At 30.9% G+C, this 24,324-nt stretch overlaps 1 protein-coding gene across 1 annotated transcript in view; it reads left to right on the top strand.

Annotated features, from left to right (window-relative positions):
* LOC129217148 (WD repeat-containing protein 89-like) overlaps nt 1–23,191 on the top strand; it is a 45,481-nt gene extending 22,290 nt beyond the window's left edge. The window contains exons 8-13 of the mRNA XM_054851409.1: nt 3,296–3,427; nt 4,324–4,401; nt 6,018–6,068; nt 7,743–7,813; nt 12,666–12,771; nt 23,077–23,191. Coding sequence (XP_054707384.1) covers nt 3,296–3,427; nt 4,324–4,401; nt 6,018–6,068; nt 7,743–7,813; nt 12,666–12,771; nt 23,077–23,136 — 498 coding nt within the window. The 3' untranslated portion in view covers nt 23,137–23,191. The remainder of the gene's footprint in view (nt 1–3,295; nt 3,428–4,323; nt 4,402–6,017; nt 6,069–7,742; nt 7,814–12,665; nt 12,772–23,076) is intronic.
* Nucleotides 23,192–24,324: the final 1,133 nt, after the last annotated feature.

Here is a 24,324-nt window from a genome sequence, read left to right as displayed (position 1 = left end):
ACACCTTTATTCAGCCTGTAAATTCATATTATTTCTTTTCTTTTGAGAGGATTGTTTTTTTTTTGAAAGTCAGGTATGACACCTTTAATCATCATAGATATGTTTCATTTAATATTTTTGTTTTTGAGACTTTTAGTATTTTGTAATAATCAATTTAAAAATTGTTATGTTCTCTTAAGTTAAGAATACTTTGGGAGGTAGGGAGGGAGGTAAACTGATCTAAAGTCCAGTTATGCACTTAAGTAGGTTTACATGTAACACAGAGATGCCGAATGCTAATGGATGTATCCATTGTTTCTGCGGAAAAAAATTTAAAAATAATGTTACAATAACCTTATTTTTTTCATTATTTCTTGAGTTTCAGTGAAGCACGTGCATCACTTTAACTAAGTCAGGGCTCGTTTTCTTTCTACTTTTATTACATTTTCCTATTTAAGTAGGAAATGTGTCGATAGATATAAATATGTTTATCATAGACATCTAAAATGCAATTCTAAAATTTAAAAAAAATAATTCTCTTATGAGCCGTTTTTACACTTTTTGAGTTGTCACTTTGAGAATTGCTATCTCTTTGCATCCGCTTTGAGAATCAGATTTTTCGAATTTTTGATGTTTAGTAAGCTTTGTTAAGAGGTAAACAAATAAATTTTCCTTTTATTTTTATTGAAATCAAGAGATTTAGAAGTTTTTGACGAATGTCCAAGATTTTTAAGAGTTTTAAAGAGCTAAATGCTCAACCACTGCTTGAGTTTTATTTTTTTGTTTCAATTATCAGGGGTCAAAGTGGTCCTATATATCCTATATTTCCTATATTTTCCAAAAAAGTATGAAAATCGTCCTATATTTCCTATATTTTTGGAAAATGTCCTATATTTCCTATATTTCTGTTTTTTATCCAATTTATTTCTTTAAAACAACAGTAAACAAACTATCTGACTTCGGATTTTTCGTCAAAAGTACGATTCAAACGAATTTCAAATTAAAAAACACAACTCACTAAATCCTGCAACAGGCATCTTCTCTCATTGGCCACAGCAATATGACGTCACTGTAGTGGGTGGAGTTTTGAAAACGAATTCTGAAGTTGGTTTTAGAATTTTGCGTTTGGCAACAGCACTTTCTTTTGTTTTCCAGCATGGTTTTTTTAGTTTTGTTTTCGTGTTTTTTTTTTGGTTTTTGTTTTCGCGGGTATATTTTTGTGTTCAGTGCATTTTCTGATCGGAATGTTATAATAGCCTTTTTGCAATCTTTTCTTTTTGTGGAATTTTATAGAACAAAATATCTGTATGTTTGTGCTACAAAGCATTGGTTATTTCCTGTTAGTTCTCAACAGAAAGACGGTTTTTATTTATTTATATAAGCTATGTTTGTGTCACTTCTATCCCTGCAAAAATTGTGAGTTGCTGTGTTAATTATCAATAAATTTCACTTTGTTCTTTTTTTTTGTCTACAAAGTACACTTTTTTCAAAAATTATTCTTTCAACTACAGGAAAGTCATTTCAGGTGTAAGTTATAATTTTGTTTGAAGGTTTTTTTTAAAACAAAATCATTGATAAGAATAAATAAATAATATGTATGTATTATTTCTTTTTTTATTGCAAAACTATTCATATAATGTGTCCTATATTTGTCCTATATTTTTTGTGGAAAATGTCCTATATGTGACAAGTCGATCACTTCTACCCCTGAATTATTTTAAATATGTGCATACAAAATTTTCAACTAACATATATTGCGTAATTTAATGTAATGTGGAATGTTGTATAGGTATTAATATATTTAGGGGTTCCCATCTCCCAGAGAGTGATGCCACTGAGCCCCCCCCCCCCCCTCCCTCCTGAAAACCTACAATAATGTATTATCAACGGAAAAAAGAAAAAAAAACACAAAAATATCCACTTTGAAATTTTGTTATGCAATTCATCCCCCCCTTCGCTCCCCACACACAAAATTATTTGATTTTTCACAAAAAAAACCTGGACAGACCCCTGTTTAGTAGTCAGCGCATGTTTGGAAATATCAGGTGCCCACCAAGGACAGGGGAGCACGAGGTCATCTGATTACACCGTTAAAACTTTTAGGTGGAAGGGGGGGGGGGAGTAATTTGAGAAAGATTTTGGGCTCCGTTTGGGATGGTGGTCTCATTTTTCAGAGGGGAGTGCTGCATAGAATTTAGGGAGGTGCACCATTGTCTTTGGGAGGAGGGGGGGGGAGTCACCTGTTATGTTTCAAATCAAATTATTTAAAAAAAACTCTTCTATTATATATTTTTTTTTAACTGAAACCACACGCAAAATTTTGCTGACGGATTATGACATTCTAAAAGCTTGTCGCAAACAGCTACGAACTTTCTGCCCCTGGGAAACGTTACAAGTTTTACTTATAATTTGAATTTTTGGAGTATACAATCTAATATTTTTTCTACATAATTATTGTACATGTCTTTTGATTCCATGCTTATGAATGATATTTCATTAGAATTTAAAATAATAATAAAATTAAAATAACAGCTTTATGCCCTAACAGCTCTAAAAAATTGTAAGTTTTACTTATAATTTGAAGTTTTTGGAGTCGACAATCTAATATTGCTTCTACATCAGTATTGTACATATCTTTTGATTACATGCTTATGAGTGATATTTTATCTGAATTTCCAAAAAAAAAAAAAAAAACTCCAAAGAGATGTAATTTCTAATAACTTGCTTAAGAAGTTGAGTCAGCCCAATAAAAAAAAATGCATATAGTACTCCATTTAAATACAGTTGGCTCTCTGTTTAAAGACTTTCAAGGAACCACAAAAAATTGTCTTTAAGTAGAAATCCTCCTTAAATAGAATGCTTTTAACACTATAGTGGACCATCTGGGACCGTAAAAAGCCGTCGTTAAATAGAAAGTTGTTAAATAGAATGTTGTTAAACAGAGAGCCAACTGTATAATGATGTTTCTTATTTTGTTTGTTCATTTATATATTTTTCGTGTAAGATATGTACTGGGGAGTTAGAAATATGAAAGGAAGATTTTCGTGAAAAATATTGTTCAATTACTTTTTAATTGTGTTTGAATACTGGTCTTACATTTTCCTACTGTTTTGTAAAAGTGTCCTACTTTTCATACTTTTTTGCAAAAATATCCTACTTTTCCCACTGACTTTTTAACCGTCAAAGTGCGCTATGACCCCTGCTAAGTCTATCTATTATTTTTAACCTATTGTTTTCAAGTTAACTCTTGTAACCATCAAATTATCACATGTATGTTTGTTTTGTATTGCTAATGTTATTCCACTATTCTACTTAGGTTTGTTTTCATCCTTTTCATACTTCATCAATGGCAACAGCATCTTTAGATGGATTGATTAATGTCTTCAATCTTGAGGAACAGTGCGAGGATGACGCTTTGCTTTACACATCAAATGCTGAAACATCAATTGTAGGTTATTGTGCTTGATTGATTATGACATTTTAGGCTAAAGTTGAACAGTATAATATTATACAGCTTTAGTTATTAAAAATACATTGGTATTGCTACTTTGGCATCCAAGGAAGGACACTTGATCAATTCCTAATGATTAACTATGTGTAATTGTTCATGCTGCATTTAAGATTTTGCTACTTAGACTTGCTTTATGTAAGTAAGTTTACTAAGTAATCCAATATTAATGTGAATTATATTACTTAATAAAAATCCTATTCCGTCCTGTGATAAAATTAATACAGTATAACTTCGATTTAACAATACCCGATTTAACGATTTTCTCAGTTTAAGGATACATCTCGCTGGTTTGGATTTGACAGCATTGAATGTCTATGCTCCTCAATTTAACGATGTCCATGATTTAACGGTAAATTTTCCCAGTCCCTTCACGATCGCTAAATCAAGGTTATACTGTAATTATAAAATTTCAATTGACTACTTCACTAAAATTTTATGCAAACGCATTTGTTTACATTGAGATAAAATGGGGGGGGGGGGGGAATGTTTTGTCGACTGTGGTTTGAAGTTTTTTTTATTGAAATATTGACAATAATTTGTGTTCCTTTAAAATTTTAACTGCTAAACAGAAAAGATCTATAATGTTTTATTTGTATTTGTTAGAAACTTATGTTACATGACATTACTTTATCAACTGGGAAAATCCAGTTTGACTATGGCTCTTTAGATATTTATACAAGAATATATGAGCTATTAATGTTATTATTTATTACTGTCTATAACTTTTAGTTTTGGTATCAAGTTCATGTGTACTAATCTGAGAAATGCTAACATTAATGAATATACATTACCTTTTCCCTTAAAACTCTTTATTTTATATGTGTTCTTGGCAGTCAAGGTTGTGCTGGATTACAGATCATCTATCCTGTACAACTACTACCGAAGAATATCAGCTGTGGTCAGAAAATGAGGTAAGCTATAAGAATTTAATTTTCTATTTTGCATTCTTTTTATACCACTAGGACATTGAAAAAGTTATTAGTATAATTTTAATGAAAAAATTTAATAATTTAACTGTTTTTACACATTATTTATGCACTGCTCATTAAAGGTTGAGACCAGTGATTAACCATTTGTCAGTGGCAGCTAGAAATTTTTTAGGGACGACTATAGAATGTCATGTCACTCATTGTGGCAACCTACAATTTGTTATTATTTTTTTTCAGAATAAAAATGTGAATGGCAGATGCGTCAGTGCCGATTATTAAAAAGATAGCTGCCATTCTTTTTCGTTGAAGAGAAAAATCAAGTTTTAAACCCTTCAAAATTAAAAGTACAGTATATAATCCAAAATTAAAAAACAATAAGACCTGTATAAATTTTAAAATAAGTCAAATTTTGAATTGCTAACCGAAAATTGACCAATAGTTATCATACTATTGCCCAAATAAATGTTTTAAGAAGGTTTTACATTTTCATGGAATAACTACCTCGTACACAGTGTGTAAACCAAACACTTTAGTACAACAATTAAGGATTAAATTTGAGAGATATGGGGCAAAAACTTCTAAAAAATTTTCCTGAACAACACTCAAAAACCTGGCACAGTTTTATCTTAATCCTTTAATCTGAATACTAAATTAAAAAAAAAAAAACTGTCAGTATCTAATATTATTTAATACCTATTGTGTAACTGCTAATTTAGGACTTTAACTTGAATAACAGCTGAACTGTACAAATAGTGCTGGAGTCCAAATTATAGATTAACAAATTGTTGTTTTACATTTGGTTGATTGTGTGGGAAGTTATGGTTTACAAAAATCCATGTAATAAGATAACAATAAATGAAAAAGCAAAATTTTATTGATAATTCAAAGCGAAATCAACAACAAATGGAAAAATTGTATTGCTGAATCCTTGTCAAAAATTGTGATAGCAAATACAAAGCTTTTACACTTGAGTATTAAAATCCGATTGCTTTTGAAATATAATTCTAACGTTTCCTTTTTTTTAACACCTTTTTTTTCCAAAAAGCTGTAAAATGTTCTTGATGTTTATGTCTGAAATAAAAGTTTTTCTTCATCCATGAAAATTTTATTTGTTTTTAATTAAAAATATAGATATATATTACAGTGATTGTGATAAATTGGTGATTTATATAATTACCAATGATTATATACAATCACCAATAAAGGTAGGTAAATGTGATAAATTATTCAATATTTGTCACTTTTACCGGTTTCTTTATATAATCTCTGACTTGTGATGGGGATTGTAATAAATTTGAATTATTCTGTGAAGTCACAAAGATTTAAACTCCAAAAAATGAATATTTTCCCCACTGGAAAGTTTGTTAACAATTTAAAGATTGTTACAAAAGCAATAAAAACTTACTTGCACTAAAAATTAAAATGCTACTTTGAACAGATTTTTGATCAAAAATTGCTCAAGTCAGTGTAATTGATGAATATTTTCAGATCAAAATATTGTACAATAATGAATAATGCTTAGTTGGCTAGCATAATTTGTTTTTCTTTGTTTTGTTGTTATTAATAATTTATTTTTCATACATCTTTGTTTCTTTCAGGCTAGCCCATCCTTCTCAGTTTGTAAAGATGATTTTTCTTCTCAAACTAAGGTATGTTTGACTCAGTATTTTAATAGGATATTTTTTGTTTCAAATATTCTATATTATGCTGAATGTATTTACGTTTGTATTTATGTAACTCTTGTGTTTGCATCTGTAAAAGAAGTTCAAAATCTTATTATACAATTAACTATTTTTTTTTTTCAAAACATTATACAGTTGCAGGGATGTGCCAGCTGCGCCAAACTGCTCCAAAAGACCGCCAAATAAACTTTTCTGCGCCAAACTCAGACAAACTTGAGCCAAAAGTGCAATTTCGCATTTAATGTTGCAGTTCCTTCATTATATTTGGCAGTTTTTGCAGATTATCATCAAGTTTTTTCCTTTGTAGCTTGTCTTTACGATTTTTCGACTTAGTCCCGATTTTTTTGCGCATTTCAAAATCCGATTGCAGCCGCTTTTGAAAAACTCGATTGTTTTAATTTATTATGTGATTCTGTTCCTTTGACTTCAAAAATTTTGTATTGACCATTATTTTGAACAAATTCTTATCTTTTTTTTTCAGTAGAAGGGGGCTTGTAAGTTTATCTTCTTGAAACGTCCACTCGAAAATGTCAATCCAGTTGCATCTAAATTGGTTTAAGCAAATGTGTTCTGTAAAAATTAATATTGTTCACCAGTTTTTAATCTTGGGTTTCTTAAGATTTTAGAAAAGAAAATTGATCTCTAATTTTGGTTGGAGACGCTTAAGATAGCAAAAAGCGGGTAATTCTAATGCTCTGGTAATGAATATGCAGACATTTCAAGTTTCTCAGATTCAGGCATTTTTTTCCATATTCTTAGCCTTTTTTTTTTTCCTTCTCCTTTTTTTTTTTTTTTTTTTTCACATGCATTTTAAAATTCCTTTTCTTATGACATCATTTCTCAAAATAATTTTTTTTTGTGTAATTTCATCACTAATTTTTGATTAAATATCAAACAAAAATGAAAGGTTTTAATGCTGTCTTTGCTTGATCATCAGATTTGTTAATCAAGTAGTTCAGTATATAACATATATGCCTATATTTTAAGGTCTAATATAAGTAAATAACTTACACATACCAAAGATTAATTAATGGCTCTTTAAAAACTCACTGGTAACTTGTTGAGGTAAAGTTTTTAAATTTAATCATTCTTTTTACCCGACTGTGCGTGTGCAATGCAGAGGGTAATGTGTTTATGAGTCTATGTATTTACGTATACCTTTTCCTATGTATTTTGTTATTTACTTACATTGAAAATCTCTCACGTAACAATCCATTCCACATTCAGGATGCTGGAGTTAACTATGTTTCAGGAGCTTTCATATTCCTCCCAAACATTAACTGAATTTGTAGAAATATAAGCAATTTTTCTCCTTTACCATTCACTAGTTGTTTTGACCATAGTTATAATACCTTTAAAATTTCAGTTTCAATGATGTGAATTAAAAGCTTCTCTTTTGGACCTTTCTAAGAACTTCTCTTTCTTTTTGTCAAACAATTATGCATAATATAAATATTGTGTAACATATGTGTTTGTGCAGAGCATTTTTGTTAGGATATTTTATATATTCTCTAATTGCATGATTTATTTGTTTAATCTTACCTTACTTGCTTTTCTTCATCTAAGATTTTGTGTATTTTTATTGAATTTTTAATTATCAAGGTATGTTTTTATTTCACTTGAAATTTATTCTGTTTGCAGTGCAAAACAGACTATTTTATCGACACATTTAATATTGGAGAAACAAATTATTTAGCTACTGGCACAAATGAGTAAGTTTTGCATATTTTCAAAACATGAATGTGTATAATTACAATATAAAATAACTTTCTGTTGCAAAAATTCTTCAAAATCTCAGGCACTTGACAATTATAATTGTGTAACATAATCATGCATATAAAACTAACAGTATTGAGCATGAGTATGAATCAAGCTGAGGTATATTGCATATGTTTTAAAGATGCTTGTTCATGCCGTTTAACACTATGCATTTAAAAAGAAAGGCAAAGATTATATTTCTACATGTCAATATTGAAGATACCCAACCTCCAATGTCAATTTCTGTGATTCATCTTTTCCTCAATTTAACAAACCTGATGTTATTGCACTTTTACACAGTCAACTCGTGATAACTTGAAATTTTTGATATCTCGAAAAAAAAAGTATTTCCCTGCACCTTTATTGCATTTTTAATAAAATTTTATCTCTTTAACTCAAATTATTTTTACATTCTTTTTGGTAAATCGAATTTCTTTCCCATTCACTTAAAAAATTTTCAATTCCTCAAAACTCGAGTTTTCAAACAGCCTATGCCTTTTCTCCCCCATTTACGTGCTCTAGAGTAGAAAACCGTGTCCTTGGGCTTTCTCTTTTGTTGGTGATTTTCACAGTTGGTGTTCACCACAGGTATGTGGGAGGGGAGGCACGTTTCAGCTGCTGTTTTCTTTGGACAATGGTCGAGTTTCTAGAATAAGCATTCTCTCAACCTGAATGACAAGTTCCCCAAACACAAACCCTTTCTCATTCTAATCATCGTCTTCCTAGTTTATTTATTAGTGCTATAAAGAAGCTCGGGTTTTTTTCATTGAATTATGGCTACAAAACGAAAATGCACTACCCTTTCTATTGCAGAGAAAAAAAGGTGATTGATGCGGTTGAAAAAGGGGGAAAGAAAAAGATAGATATTGCGATGGAATTTAGCATTTCAAACAGCACACTCTCAACCATTCTCAAAAATAAAGAGACTATTCTTAAAAACTTTGATGATAATCAAGGGGATCGGAAAAAAATGAAGATTGCAGAATATCCGGAAGTAGAAAAGTGCTTGACAAAATGGATTACCCATGGCCGGACCTAGAACTATCCACTTGGTGGAAACATATTGAGAGAAAAAGCGGAGAATTTTGGGAAGCAACTCAGATTTACAAGTTTCAAAGCAAGCAGTGGTTGGTTTGAAAATTTCAAGAAAAGAAACAATATCACTTTTACAAAATTTGTGGAGAAAGTGGCAGTGTAAGTCAAGAAGTCTGCGAAGAATGGAAGAGATCGCCGTCTTTAATTCTAAAGAGTATGACGACAAAGATGTATTCAATGCCGATGAAACAGGTCTATTTTTTAAATGTCTTCCTGACAAAACAATAGCTGTGAAAGGGGAAGCGTGCCATGGCAGAAATAGAAGCAAGGAAGGAGTAACTTTGTTACTGTGCACCAACATGGATGGATCAGAAAAAATAAAGTCAGTAATAATAGGAAAATCAAAAAAGCCAGCATGTTTCGCTGGAAATAAATCATTTCCTGTGGATTATGAAGCTAACACGAAATCATGTATGACAGCCGAATTGTTTGAAAAATGGCTGAAAAATTTAGACCGTAAAATGTCTAATCAAAACCGCAGGATTGTCTTATTTGTTGACAACTGTACAGCCCATCCAAGCTCAACTACAACAAAATTAAAATCTGTAAAACTGGAATTCTTCCCGCCCAATACCACTTCAAAACTACAGCCGTTAGATCAGGGAATCATCCAAAATTTCAAACTAAAATATTGTCATCAAGTCCTAAAAAAATGCATTGCTGAGATTGACGAAGGAAGCAACCCTTCTGTAAATGTGTTGCAGGCAATGAGAATGGTTGATAAAGCCTGGAATTGCATTGAACAAAAAACAATAGCAAACTGCTTTAGAAAGGCAGGTTTCCATAAAGCATCTGCTGAAGAAATCCACCTAGAAGAGGAAGAAGAAGAAAAGGAAATCAAGGAAACAGTTGATAAAGAATGGAGTTTAGTATCGAAGCTCTGCAGCTAGATCCTGTAAAAACATTTTAAGACTTTGTCAGTGTAGATGATGATGTTCAAGTGTGTGGAAATTTATCGGACTAAGACATAGTTGACGAATTTCCACCACTCTTAGAAGAGGAAGATGATGAGATTGAAGAACTTACCCATCCAAAAAAGATCACCTTTGATGAAACAAAAAGTGCCATGCATGTGATGTGTGCGTTTATTGAATCAAGACCTTTGGATATGGACTCAAAGACATTAAATGTTATTTCTCATCTGGAGAATATAATTGAGGTGGAGAGAAAAAAGTGTACCCGTCAAAGTCTTCTTGACAGATATTTTAAATAAAGTATGGTATGTTCTTGTGTTCGCTTTTGTTAATGAGGCATACAAGTATACTTATTTTAAATGGAATGATTTTTTGTAAGATTTTTGATAACTTGACTATTTTATGTCTTCCCTTCAATTTCGAGTTAGCGAGAGTCGTCTGTATCAGCTTTTCAACTTCCTACATTATACACTAGTGATACCCGCACGACTTTGCCCGTAATTGAAAATTAAAAGGTCTTTTGGCTCGCCTGTATATTTACAAATAATGTATGGTGAATTTTCTTGCCAATTGGCTTGTTCCCATGTTATGGTTCCACGTTATGATAATTTCGTAATTTACTCGTCCATCTTATGATATTTTTGTTCTTAAAATTGGATTGGAAAAAGAAACACATTGAATTTTCGAAAACTCGCTTCAAGGTGCACACCCCCATGGTACAAACACACTTTGTGCCAAATTTCATGAAAATCGGCCAAACGGTCTAGATGCTATGCGTGTCACAGAGATTCGGACAGACAGAGGGACATTCAGCTTTATTATTAGTAAAGAAAATCACTAGCTAATGAATCATGATTGGGTATTTTCACCATTGACATACTGTTTCTTATTGACTTTACCATTTTTCTTTTTCATATAACACGAGAAAAAGCGCTCCATTCGACATCTTTTACATCATTAGGCTTACATTAAAACTGTTTCGGCTTCACTATCAGTTATTCTAGAGCAGAGTTTCTCAAAGTATGGTCGGCGAATGTATGTTGAAGTTTCGTTCTAATGAACATAGACTAATCAAATGTCAATCATATCGATAAATAATTCACTCTTTATTGGGGTCATGAATTCTATCAACTTTTTCATTCAGTCATAACATGGTAACATAACAGTTGACACTGAAACCTTTTTGTGCCAGGGTGGGAGGAGGGAGAGTCCAATTTTCTCGTGTTTTATAAGTTTTTAAAATGCCTCCCCCCTTTAAGAAAAAAAAAATCCGGCTTAACCCGGGTCTTTTCCATTCATCAAATTTATTCTTTCTCAGCAAATGATATCATTTCAGTCAATGACATGGAACAGGGGTTCTCAAACTTTCAGGTGCTGCAGTCCCTTTGAAGAATGACATGAGTTCACTCCCCCCCTCCTCTCCCTCCGTGTGTGCTTAATACAAGCAATCTTATTGGAAACTGGAGCTGATAATGATGGCTGAAAACAAGTAAATAAGGAAAAATCTAGATAGTTTCACACACAAAATTTAACTCAACTATTCAAAGCTTTATTTTGAACAGCTTACTACTAGAACATATGAAATCCAAGATGAAAAGAAGTAAATACAATTTTTTGAGATAATTTAGTATCTATGTGAGGTTGGCGTTCTTAACATTAATGAGAATGTTGATTTTATTTTATCTAATATACCCTAATCCCCCTCCCCATCGCCTTGATATTCTTTTGCACCCCCCCCCCCCCTTGTAGGTTGAGAACCGCTGATGTAGAAGATAAATAATTTTTAAAAAAATATTGAATAAAATGCATATTCAAACTGATTGCAGTTTAGAAGATAATATAAAGATAAACGTTATGGAGATATCCAAAATGCAAAATTCTTTCGTAATTACTGGAATAAATAATTTTTTAAGTAAACTGCTGTGCTGTAAGTTTTGCATTCAATTTTGTTCAAATTTATCCACTTACATCTCATAAGAGTAACGAAAATGAAACGACCGACTACTGGCTCATGCATGGCCGAGCACTGGGTTTCTATGGCCGACTACTGGAGCATTTTCTCGTATTAACAATAGCTTGGTTTTTTAAAATAAAAATATTTTTATTTCAGAAACAAGTTAGTGAATCGTTATCAGAAAGGTACAGCTTAAAGGTTTACATTGTTTTGTTGTTGTATTGATAGCTGAATTTTATAGGTTAACAAAACTCAACAACTGATCTCTTAAATGCCCGACTACTGGAGCTTTTACCCTATATCAGTTGATTTATGTAATTGCATTTGATTATTAAAAAACAATGAATGCAAATATTTCTCATTTTATCTTTTTTTTAAAATACATATATATATTCACTTTCCTAAAAATGCTGTTGAAAGGAAGTCATCAAAAATGTTTTGATTAAGCTCTATCATAAAAGTTTTGCTTGATATTTGCTTGTTAACTTTGATGGCAATAACAATGCCGTAAAAAAATTTATATCTGTGAGCAGAAATGTTGAACTGAAGAAGCAAGTAAAGCAATCTGAAATCATGTAACAGTTCCCACAATCTCAAAAGAATAACAATGATTCGTAATAGTTGGCAAGTGTTAGAGAATAAACAGCTCACTTATATTAGTTAAGGGAAATATAATAGAAACATCAAGTAGAAGTGTAACTAAGCAAAATATCTGAAGGTATTTCTGAAATGTTTTGATTACAATTACTTTATTGATAAAAATAATTACTTACTTTTATCAAATTCGTCTTCCTTTTTGTATGTCTAGGAAAATTCTTCATAGTTATTTCTTTACTTATTTAGAGGTACTGTTAACATATGGCAGAATGTAGGGAGTGGAGTGAAGCCATTTTTGACTTTAGCTAATGGCCATACTGATGTTGTCCGAACAATTGCATACAGCCATAAAGTAAGTGAAGGAAAGTTAAAGCTATTTCAAATTTGTCTTTAAATGCATTGTAACACATTATTCACATTTTTGTTCAACATTTTCAATGAATTTTTGCATTACATGCTCATTACAGCAATGAGGGGTGTGTAGACTAGGGATGTGTCATTCAGGGACGAGCCGTTCTAAAAGAACGAATCCTTAAAATGAACGGGTCAGAACAAGCTTCTAAAATATGAAAACCCTTTTGAAGAGTGAAAGATTTGGTACATTGCATTGATGCACTAATAATAAAATCGTGATTAAAAAAAATCTATAAATTACAATCAGAATAATCTTCAAATTTTTAACTCTCAATCAAGCGCAGATTTCCTTTTTCTGAATGCAGTGTAATTTATTTATTATGAACCATTTTTACTTTAGGCTTTATTCATTATATTTCTTTAACTGTTTTAGTTCATTTGCATTTTTGCAATATGGCTAATAGTAATATTTTGTGTGACTTGTTTAAGCTACTGACAACATGTTTGGACTTTCCAATTTCTATCCCATTGACCTGTTAAAATCCTTCTCGCGCTGCCTTTTGTTGCCAAAACTATTTCTAAACATTCCTTTTATCTCTTTTCTGGAGATCCTTTTGTCTACAACTAAATATCATCTATATTTGACTTTCTTTTTAACTTGCATGGCGATTTCTAAGTCTTAATTGTACATTCATTATCTTTACTATTTTAATAGAGATTATTACTGTCTATTTTTTCCGATTTTCATACTTGTGGCATTTTTTTTTGTGTGTGTGTTATCCCATAGGTACTATGGGACCATTGTGAAGCTCCCTAATAGCCAGATGAATCATGTTTTGTTGCCCATCCTTTTATGAAGTGATGAAAACAGGAGAAATATTTCACAGATCAGCATCAGTCAAAATAGTAAATAAATAGATATGTGACATTTGCATCTGGTTGTTTTTCAATAAATGTATAGAGTGACAGACAAAAGAAAAAAAGAAAACTTCTCCACTCTCAAAAACTTACTTTAAAGCAATTAATTTCTCACCGTGCATGAAAAATAATAATTTATAACTTTCAAAATTTTATATTTAAATAGATTTAGCATCTCTTATTAAAAAAAATTCCAGTTAAATATCATGAAAATTTAATAACATTTGGTGACCTAATGAGCCACATTTCAATTTATTCTCAGATAGGGAATGAATCATATGGGATTGTTGGCAAACTTGTGTCACTTGCCTACAATCACTCAGTGTGAATTGCGATAAAAACAGATTATCTGTGAATGATCTCTTACAATTTTCACCTGTCTGAGAATAATGCAAATGTGGCTCATTAGGTTGCTGCTAACTTTGTTAGTTTTTATGATTGCTATCTTTCCCGCATGCACAGTAAGAAATTAATTGCTTTACATGTTCATATTTCATCAAATTTTCAAAATTTTTAAATTTTAGTGTTATGATTCATTTGTATGCTGTCAAATTTTCTGAAAGTTTAGTGAGCCAGGACCAAAGTTGGCAGCATTTAAATCAATTGACTTAAATCGGTTGATTTTAAAAAAAAATTATTGGTGTAAATTAAATCATTAAATTAAAATCAGTTGATTTTTTTTTTTTTTTTGAAAAAATCATTGATTTAAATCATTTTTTAGTTTGGACACTAAGCTCTGATATCAGAAGATTAGTAATGAACTTAAATATTGGAAGAAATGCGGAACATATGATAGAAGTTTTAAAACCCATTGCTCATGCTATTGGTAAAATTCAAAAAGAGGACTGTTCCCTTGCCGAATGCATATGTCTATGGAAAATTTTGAGTAAAAATTTAGAAAAAGTGTTGGATAGGAATCAAATAGCAACAAACCTATATGAACAGATGGAATTTAGAAATGGAGTTAGGCAAGGTGACGCACTTGCATGCCTACTTTAATGTTGGTTTAGAGAAGGTCATAGAGGACTCAAAAATCAACACCAGAGGAACCATATTCTTTAAATCTGTGCAAATTTTTGCATTTGCGAAGGACATAGATATTATTGCAAGAACTCTTCCCAACCTGAAACAAGCATTCCTAGCCCTGGAAAGAGAGGCAAGTAAAATGCACCTTACTATCAACCAGAATAAGACTAAATACATGAAGTGCTCTAGGTTAACAGACGCTGCTCCTGCAAAATGGTACCTCTAAATTTGAAAAAGTTCATAGTTTTATCTATCTGGGCTCTGAAATCAACATTAACAACAATATTACTTCTGAAATTCAAAGGAGAATTGGTGCTGCCGTTAAATGCTTCTATGGATGAAAAAATTACTTAAAATCAAATTTACTCAAAAGGAAAACTAAAATTTTAATCTATAAATCTCTTATCAGACCTGTACTCGCATACTCCTCAGAAACCTGGACACTGACACAAAAAAAAAAAAAAAAAAAATGCCCTTGGTGTCTTTGAATGCCACATTTTAAGGGTCATCTTTGGAGGAAAGGAGTTTGATGGTATTTGACACAGGTGCTCTAATTTAGAGCTGTATCTTGCTTTTAAAGAACCTGATGTGGTCAAATTCATAGAAATTCAAAGATTCAAACGGGCTGGCCACCTTATAAGATTTAATAAAGAACAATCAACAAACAAAAGTTTTTTGACTAAACCTACAAGAGTTAGAACAAGGGGTTGTCCTAATCTCAGATGGGTTGATTTCCTTGATGAGGATTTTTCTACCATGAAAGTGGAGAATTGGTTAGCCATGGTGAAAAAAAGAGAGGCCTAGAAAAATATTGTTGAGATGACCAGGGCCCACCCAGGTCTGTCCTGCCACTGAGGAAGGAAGGGAGAATCAAATAGGTAAATAGCACGAAAGATACAAACAAGCAATTTATGCATTCCATTGTGCAGGAGTTTTATTAAGCCCCTCTGTCTTGAATGAAAATGAAATTTCAATTAATGTGGATGAAAATTATCAAGGTTTTGAATTTACTAAAGAAAAATGTCCAAGTCTTGTCAGCATTGTAGCCAATTTCCAAACAGGAAGTGGCCTATTTTAAAATTCAGCATTGATTGATAAAAATGTAACAGATTAAATGACCGATTATGACTGGTGGGGTTCATTTTATGCAATAGGATTTAGAGAGAGCCTCACAGAACCAGAAATCCAGCTTATACATCAAATAACAACAGCCGTAGCTTCATCTGCTGCAATAGAAAGACAGTTTTCATCTTTTGGTTTTGTTCATTCTAGCCTTTGTAGCAATTTAGGAGTGGACAAAGCATCAAAATTAACATTTTTATACCAACGAATAATTCCTTAGAATTCATTTTCTTAAAAAATGTTGTATGAATTGCAGGGTTCGTTGATATATATCAGTTGATATACATCATGATATATATACCTATCCAATATTTATTTTGAAAATATCATCATATTTTGATAGTTATGATATTTATTTTTTCAACTATGGTATTTTCAATATAGAAAGTATATTAATCATAGTAATATTGTTTTTTTTTGTTATTAAAAATAACCAACAAGTTATGTACTATATTTTTATGCTGTATAATAAACCATTAATAAAACAAAGTAATATAATATTCAATTTTTATTTGTATTTTATATTCATAAAATTATTAGTAATGTTGCAATTTTAATTTATATTAAAAGTGCCGAGTTAAATATTAAACATTAGTCAGAAAAAAGAAAATGTCTTACTGAATACACTGAGTAATGCATATTATTTATTTCTGAATCATGTAACTGTAAAAACAGCTAACAGAAGAAAAAGGAGTAAAACAGCTAATGCAAAATTACTCCATTAAAATTGACAGAAATGTAAAATGAAATATTAGATACAAAAATGAAAGAAACAATTTTACGCCTACATATTGTAATTATAATAAAGAAAATTAAGAGTGATTAGAGGATGCATTTACTATTTTGAAGACTTTAGTTTGTGCTGATTGAAAATATCAGATATATATCAAAATATCCTATATGCATCAAATTTTGGATATTTTCTAAAATATCGTGATATTTTCGAACCCTGATGAATTGTGATTTTTTCTCTTTTAATAAAAAGTTCATATTAAATGTTTAATTTGTTCTGTAAAATTTCCTTTTACAGTCAAACCTCCATATATCGAACTTTCACATATCGAAATTTTCTATATATCGAAATCCTAGCAAATTTCTATGTTCATTATGTAGAAAAATTGTTTCTATATATCGAAAAAATCTCTATATATCGAAGTTTTTTCAAGACATTCGTAGATTTTTTTTCCACTTTAGACTGTTTGTCTCATGAAAAATGAAGGTTAGAGGAGAAAATTACGTTCACTAAGGTTGCTACGGAACAAATAAAACATCTGGGGTTGAAGGGTGTGTAGTTAAGTTGTTGTTCTGTTCTATAAGTTCTTAAATTCCCTCAAGTTTATTTCAAATCTTAGCTGTAACCACTAACACTGTAAAATCAGTTTCAAATCATCCCTTTTGTTTGTTGATTATCATTTCTAGTGTTCTTAGCTTCAGTAAATATCATTCAAGTTAAGTAGATTGATTTTTTACTTTTCTCTCAATCTCATTGTTAAAACCAAAATCCCTAAAGTTGCAATCAAGTTGAATTGCCGAAGAATATGAAGATATATGGTTGGTAGAGTGGGCAGAAATAAGCCAAAATTATTTTTTTTTTTTTTCGAAATCAATTTTTGGATAGTGCGCAAAAATTGCATAGTGAACTAGTTAGCACTCACAAAAAATTTCTTGGACATTAAAAAATGTGTAGCCTGCGCTATTTGACACTAAAAAACCCAAAGGAAAGAGAAAAATGAATTTTTGTCGAAATTTTTTTTAAAACTAAATTCCAAATATTTTGCTGGAATGCACCGAAAATGTTATATAATGAGCCAGTTCGAGCCCATAAAATGTTTCATTGATTTTAATGAACATTTAACCGCTCCTTTCCGACATCAAAAATTGCAGAAAAATGAAAAAATATTGAATTTTTTTAAAAACCATTGTGAAAATTATTTTTCAAAATTAAATCATAGACTAATTAATTAAATACCACTATTAATCATAGTAATTATTATCACGCAATAGTACCATACATTTTCTAGAATTACATATAAAGATAATAAAATTTTGAAAAAGAAATCTTCAAATTTGATTTATAATACCTCATGCACAATGAATATTATTTTTTGGAATAATATTGTCCCTTGTTATCAAATGATGGAAGTTCTTTCCTAGCTTGAAGTTTGGCACGAATGTATCCATCTTGTGCAGTTTCATCACGAACTTTTATTGCAGCTTCGGTTATTAGTTTCACACAACGTTTCACAGTTTCCGTGTGTGACAGGGAAATTTCTCGAAAGTGTAGGCTGTTCTTCGCACATTTCTTACAATTGTTGGTCTTTTAGATGCATTGTAAGAGGTGGCTCTGTTGAAACAGTTTGCCCAATCAACTAAATCAACATAATCAATGGCTTCAAAATTGAGTATAGGACGCTTAAAAAATCGTACAAAATCCGAGCTCTTCGTCTTCTTATTTCTAGAGTTCAGAATGCTTCTAACAGCTAATTCCCAAATGTATTTTCTTAAGTCAAACAATATCGTCAACAGTAGCTGTTCAGGATGAGCGAAATATGCATGATTTGTTACCTTATCCACTTTTCCAATAGCCATTTTTCTTACTGTCCTTTGATCAATTAGAAATTGTTTTTCTCTATCAGGGACTTTTGCTTTTTTTCTGCAATTACACGAAAATAAATCTGCGCATTTGCAGGCACAAATGTCAAACAAAGTCGTAGCCTCTGCTTTAAATTTGCCTAGTTTTGGTTATAAAAGTTGCGTCTTTATATTCTTAGTATTTTTTGTTGCGCTATTATATTTAGAATAATAAGATAAAATCATGGTAATCTTTTCACTCTTCTTATCGAAACAAGGGGAAGGGAAGCACGCTCCCAAATATCAATAACTTTTTTTGCAACTACAGTGGCCACACTTGCAGAAGATGGTTGCTTACTTCCTTCTCCTTTTATTTGCATCCCAGTTATTTGATAAAATCTGATAATGTCCTCATATGTTGGAAGAAATAAAGCATCGGGAGGAGACATCTTTTCCAGGTTTAAATAGAAGACTACTTGTTCTTGCTCACGTTACTTTCTTTTTCGCGCGTTTCTACATAACAGTCGTGTTGTATACCAAAACAAAGATAATAATGCAAAGACATTCGAAATGTCTGGCTCCCGTTTAAAAGACTTCAGAGGATTCACATTTTTTTAATACTCAAGAGCTCTAACATATATAAAATAGTTATAAAATAATCTTAGGAATAATAGAAGCAGTTGAGGACCATTTATTATCCAGGAGAAACAATTGGAACCAAACATTAAAAAATTAGCATCTTATGTAACTATTTTTTATTTGAGTGTGTGCATTTTTTTAAATTGGCGTACAAATGTCGCATGAAATTGATTGAATTTTCACTTTTTTCTAAGCAACGTATTGCGTAACATTTCAGTATTTACTTACGTTGAAACTACTTTTAATTTTTTTTTTTCATTTTTCCCATGTGTCAGTCTTAAAGGAGCGTAGCTAAATATTCTACCAAATGTATAAAAGTCTTTGAGGATTTCAACTAATTCACTGACAGATACTTCTAATGTTTGCTGAAACTAGCTTAAAACTTTTATTTTTGAGCCCCCCCCCCCTTTTTTTTTTTTGAAAAAAGTGCATTTTTGCCCTTTTTTCAGTTTTTCAAGGTCAAATAGCGCCGGCTAAATATTAAACAAATTTAGCGAAATTTTTTATGGGTGATAACGGGCCCATATAGCAACTTTTCCGCACTATCCAAAAAGAGATTTCAAAAAGTTTTTTCGGCCCACCCTAATGGTTGGCGTAAAAATATAATTTCTTTAAATTTTTTAATCATTAACTTTCATTTCAGCAAATACTCGTATAAATTATAAATTGGGTTTCATTCACGAAAATTAGCTTTTATTTTAATGTTTTAGGATACTTTTATGATAAAATAAGATTGTTTCCATATATCAAAATTTCTATATATCGAATTTTTTTCCGGCAATTTGCTACTTTGATATATGGAGGTCCGACTGTATTTAGTTTGAATTTTCTAATAACAAAAAACGGAAAAAATATAGAATGCGTTTAGGTTGAAATTTAAAAATAAATATTTAAATTTAAATATAATATTTTGTGTATATTCTATTGATTTGTGTAGAATATTCCATACATTAAAAAGTTTATTTCTTATTATAAATTCTTCCATGCCTTTTCCAAAAAATATATAAATTTTACAGAAAAAATCAAATAAATCTGATTTAAATCCAAAAAATCATGATTTTTTTTTCAACTCTGGCCAGGACGAAGCTTTGCATGTTATCGAGTCAAAAATATGCGAACGAAATTGATAATTTTTGAAAGAAATGCATCAGCTTTGTGAATATAAGTGATACTTGCACAAAAGTCTAGAAATTTGTTATATCTAATAAGTAGGCTTGCCAGATTTCTGAAATGTTCAACCGCGACACCGGAATCCCCCCTCCCCCCCTATGTCGTTCAAAAGGGAAGCAGGGGTGATAGTGGACTCAAGTAAAATTTTCTGACAACAGGGTAAAATATTCAGAAAGTGTGAGGAACTCAACCCCTTCCCCTCAAAAATAATTTTTGCAATTTGCAAACAAAAATTATTGAAAAGAAACATTAAAAAATTTTTAAACAATTTTTCAGCTTTAGAATGTGTTGTCAGCTGAAAATATTTGGAAATTTCGGATCACAAACACCCCTAAAGGGAGCACATTGCTGGGGGCTGGTTTTTAGCATGTTTTAGAGGGTAGTTCATTCTCAATGCAATGAATAAATACTAATTATGAGCCTAAACCAGGGGTATCAATTAATGACAAGCAGATAAATATAAGCATTCTATTTCTTACGTGTTAATATTTATTAGTAACATACTTTAGTAGGAAGAAATACTTTAAATGAGGAATAAAAACTTTGAACAATATTTACATGTATTTTTCATCCGCTAGGATTTTTTTGAAAGTTTTTTTTGGTTTTAATGGTGTTGTAAAAATCCTCACTAGCTCATTCAATGTTAGTTTTACAAGTCTATGTTTCAAGGGACAAAGTAATTATCCAAAATAATCCTTCACAGTTAATTATTTTTATACTTTTTTGGTCATCTAATCAAATTTATCTTTTTCCGGGACCTGAAGTAAACCGGCCGGGACACCGGGATTTTGCCTCATTTCTTGAGAAATTCATAATTATTAATTTTTGCAAGTGGTGTAGTTTTTTTTTTTTTTGTCTGCCACTGTATGTGGCTGTTGATTTGGTAGGCCCCAGATTAAAATCCAATTTCTTTATTTAGTTGCATTTTCAATCGTGTTCATACAACCATAGTATATATTTGTCATTTGCTGTTTCATATGTATAAAATAAAATGACCCAATATTTGTAACAGTGTTAAATGGCCATCTTTTTGACATTAGATCCATTCTGCATTATTCTCCCTCTTTATTTGTAACACTGGTTTCTTATTTATAAGTTGCAGTTATTTTTGTGATCTGTGCTTTTTTCTTTTCTTTATGTAGGAATGAACTTTTTTTTTCTCCCTGACTGTTAATTTAAAAATAATATGAAGTTTCAAAATTGCTTTTTTAGTTTTAAAATCACTTTCTATTTATCTTCTTATTTCTGTGCATTATACAACTTAAATTCAAAATAATAGAACATCTGAATTGTTTGAACAAAACTTGTCCCTGAATGAAACCCCCCTGAAAAATGAATGCATGCAAATTAAAAATAATAAAACATGTTATTCACGAATGGGTAAATAAATTTCAACAACTTTGCAGATAGTATTTCAACAATTTATGAATCATTATCACATTGGAAAGTTGTATTGATTTTTTACATGGGTCAAAAAATTAGAATAATCTATTCATTTAATGTGAACTTAAAAAAAAAAGTAGCAAAAATGTTTGCATACCTTTTAACTGACATTTTGTCATAAGAATGAAGCTTGGCTCACGGATAATTGTATGTCCTTTTAAAAGCCTTTTATTGCACAAAATGGGTCGTCAAGGTGATGAATAGGGAAAAAACGAAGTTACATATTGTATAATTGCTTAAAGATAGAAAAAAAAACAATCCAACTCAATTCAAAAGAGCGTTTTATAATCTATGGTATGTAAGATTTTAAGGAATATAGAAGGATGGACCAACTAAAAAGTAATCGAAGTAAAAAAGGTAAAAAAATTGTAACACCTGGCAGAGATGAACCCTAATTAAAGTAAATTGCCCAAATAATCGTTGAAAAATCCTTCTTACGTCCATAAGTATTGGGCAAAATGCATAGTTATCTTATCCACATCAACTACACTTGGATGGTTGCATAAACTGCAGTTGCAATTGTGGATCTACGAAGTAAGACCAAAGATAAACATGAAGCATTAACGTGCACGACTCTCCTGGAGTGAAGAGAAGCTCATACAGGGGTAACAAGGTTGGAAAAGTTTTATATTCAGTGATGAATCTTTTTTTGAAATATCTGCGAACAAAAAAAGTGTTCGGGTTTGGCATTTAAAATAGAAAGCGTATGAAAAATCTTGCATAAGACGTTCTCTCAAATTTAAGACATCCTTTATGGTGTGTTGGTGCATGAGGGTTGCTGCAATTGGATGATTATATGTATCTTAAAATAAAACACTGTGTGACTTCTGCCGTTTATCAATAATACTGCATGATACTTCATCTGAGGCACAGCAGTGACACATTTTATCTTTCAGCAGCAAATTCTACTCCTTGTTACATCTAAAAATCAATTCATAGATTTTAAACACAAAGAGGAATTTCAGTAAACTCTTTGCCACATTGAAGAGAATATGGAAACTGTCAGAAGCTATGAATGTAAATAGGTGGTAGAAATCAAATGTGAAAGGAGTTAAGAACTGAATCTAGAACACATTCAAGTATTGTTATTATTTCTTTTAAAAATGTTTCCCCCCTTTAATTTGAATATTCTAATTTTTTTAATCAATGTAAACTCTCATTACTATAAACTTTTGGATTACTCTGTCTAAGATTATTTTTAATTAACTGAATTTGAAATGAAATGTACACTTTAAGGTCTAAAAAAGGTTGCACGTTCATTTAAATACCTAATTTGCACTTATATTTGGTTAGAATAAACTTTTTTCCAAAAAGTGAAAAGTAGGTATTCTATTATTTTGAATTGGGATTGTAATAACTCTATTGTTTTTCATTCGCATATTTAATGTTTCACTTTTTTTCTTCTTTGAAATAGGGTCATTGTGTTATAACAGGAGGAGAAGATAGTGTTGTATGCCACTGGAGGCTACCTTGATTTTTTGTATATTTTACTTTAAATATTTATGGAAAATAAATTGTTTTTTTATTTATTTGATGTTTATGTATTATTTATTTATCTTTATTATGAATTTCACAGCACAAATATCAATATTTAGTCATTTTATATTCCAAATCAAAAGTGCTTTTACAAATACTGATGAAATTTGTTTTTATTAGTAGGGAATTTTTTTTTATAGTACCCCCTGCTCGCTAACGCTAACCAACCACCAAAGATTGCTTCACAATCTTATTTGATTCGCAAAGATTTAAATCATCAATTGAAACAAAACAAATTAAAAATGCATTATGAGCTCCCTTTTGGAACAAGAAGCACCCCTTCCAAAGATTTCAAAATAACTTGTACCAACTTGCAGAGTCGTAATGGCTGAGGGGCATCTCAGCGTTGTAAAACTGCAGTTTTGTACATTTGAAAAGTCGGTTTCATATTTGTGGTCTCTAGAAATATATTTTGCTCTTTAGCTCGGGGCTTGAATTGAGTTGAGCCTAAGATTTTCTGTTACAATCAAAACACTTAAAGCTTGTGAATAAGAAAGAAGAAACATGCGAATCCAAAAGGCGTAACTATGGCAACCCTAAATAAAACAGCAATAATTTTAATGGAAATGAGATTATTCGAACTTGATTTTTAACGGCTTGTAACTTTTTTTCTTTGGAGATAGAAGCTTAGTTTTTCGACCATAGGTCGAGTTAGATCTGGAGTAAAAAAAGCTGCTCTTTCCAGCGATGTCAAAAAAAAAACTGCAGGACAATTCCTTCTCTTTTTACTGATAAATTTAATAAAGAAAGTAGAACCTAAATTTTAGCCAAAAAAGTTCGAGCTAAAAACGCAAATAACTCCAGTCATATTTAAGAGCATTAAAACAAATTGCGTAGAACGCGGACAATTCTTCCCTTTCCACGATATCTAATGTTAAAATGTGCAAGTAATTTTTCACCCCTTTAATACGTAATAATAGAAAATTTGTGCGAAATTCGAGCTTAAGAAATTAATTATAAAAAAAAATTATTCAAATTAAAAAAATAAAACTCCTGGTGCACACCCCCAGGGCTCGAAGCAATTTTGTACAAAATTTCGAGGCTGTAGGTGCTATGATGTCTCCTGGACTCAGGCCCGCTACAGACTTCCTTCTTTATTTTCTTATTAAAAATTAAAAGATTATTG

The sequence above is a fragment of the Uloborus diversus genome, chromosome 2 (genome assembly GCF_026930045.1).
Source record: "Uloborus diversus isolate 005 chromosome 2, Udiv.v.3.1, whole genome shotgun sequence".
NCBI classification, from domain to species: Eukaryota; Metazoa; Arthropoda; class Arachnida; order Araneae; family Uloboridae; genus Uloborus; species Uloborus diversus.
The sequence above is the reverse complement of the archived record's forward strand: the minus strand, read 5'-3'. Positions and strand labels throughout refer to the sequence as shown.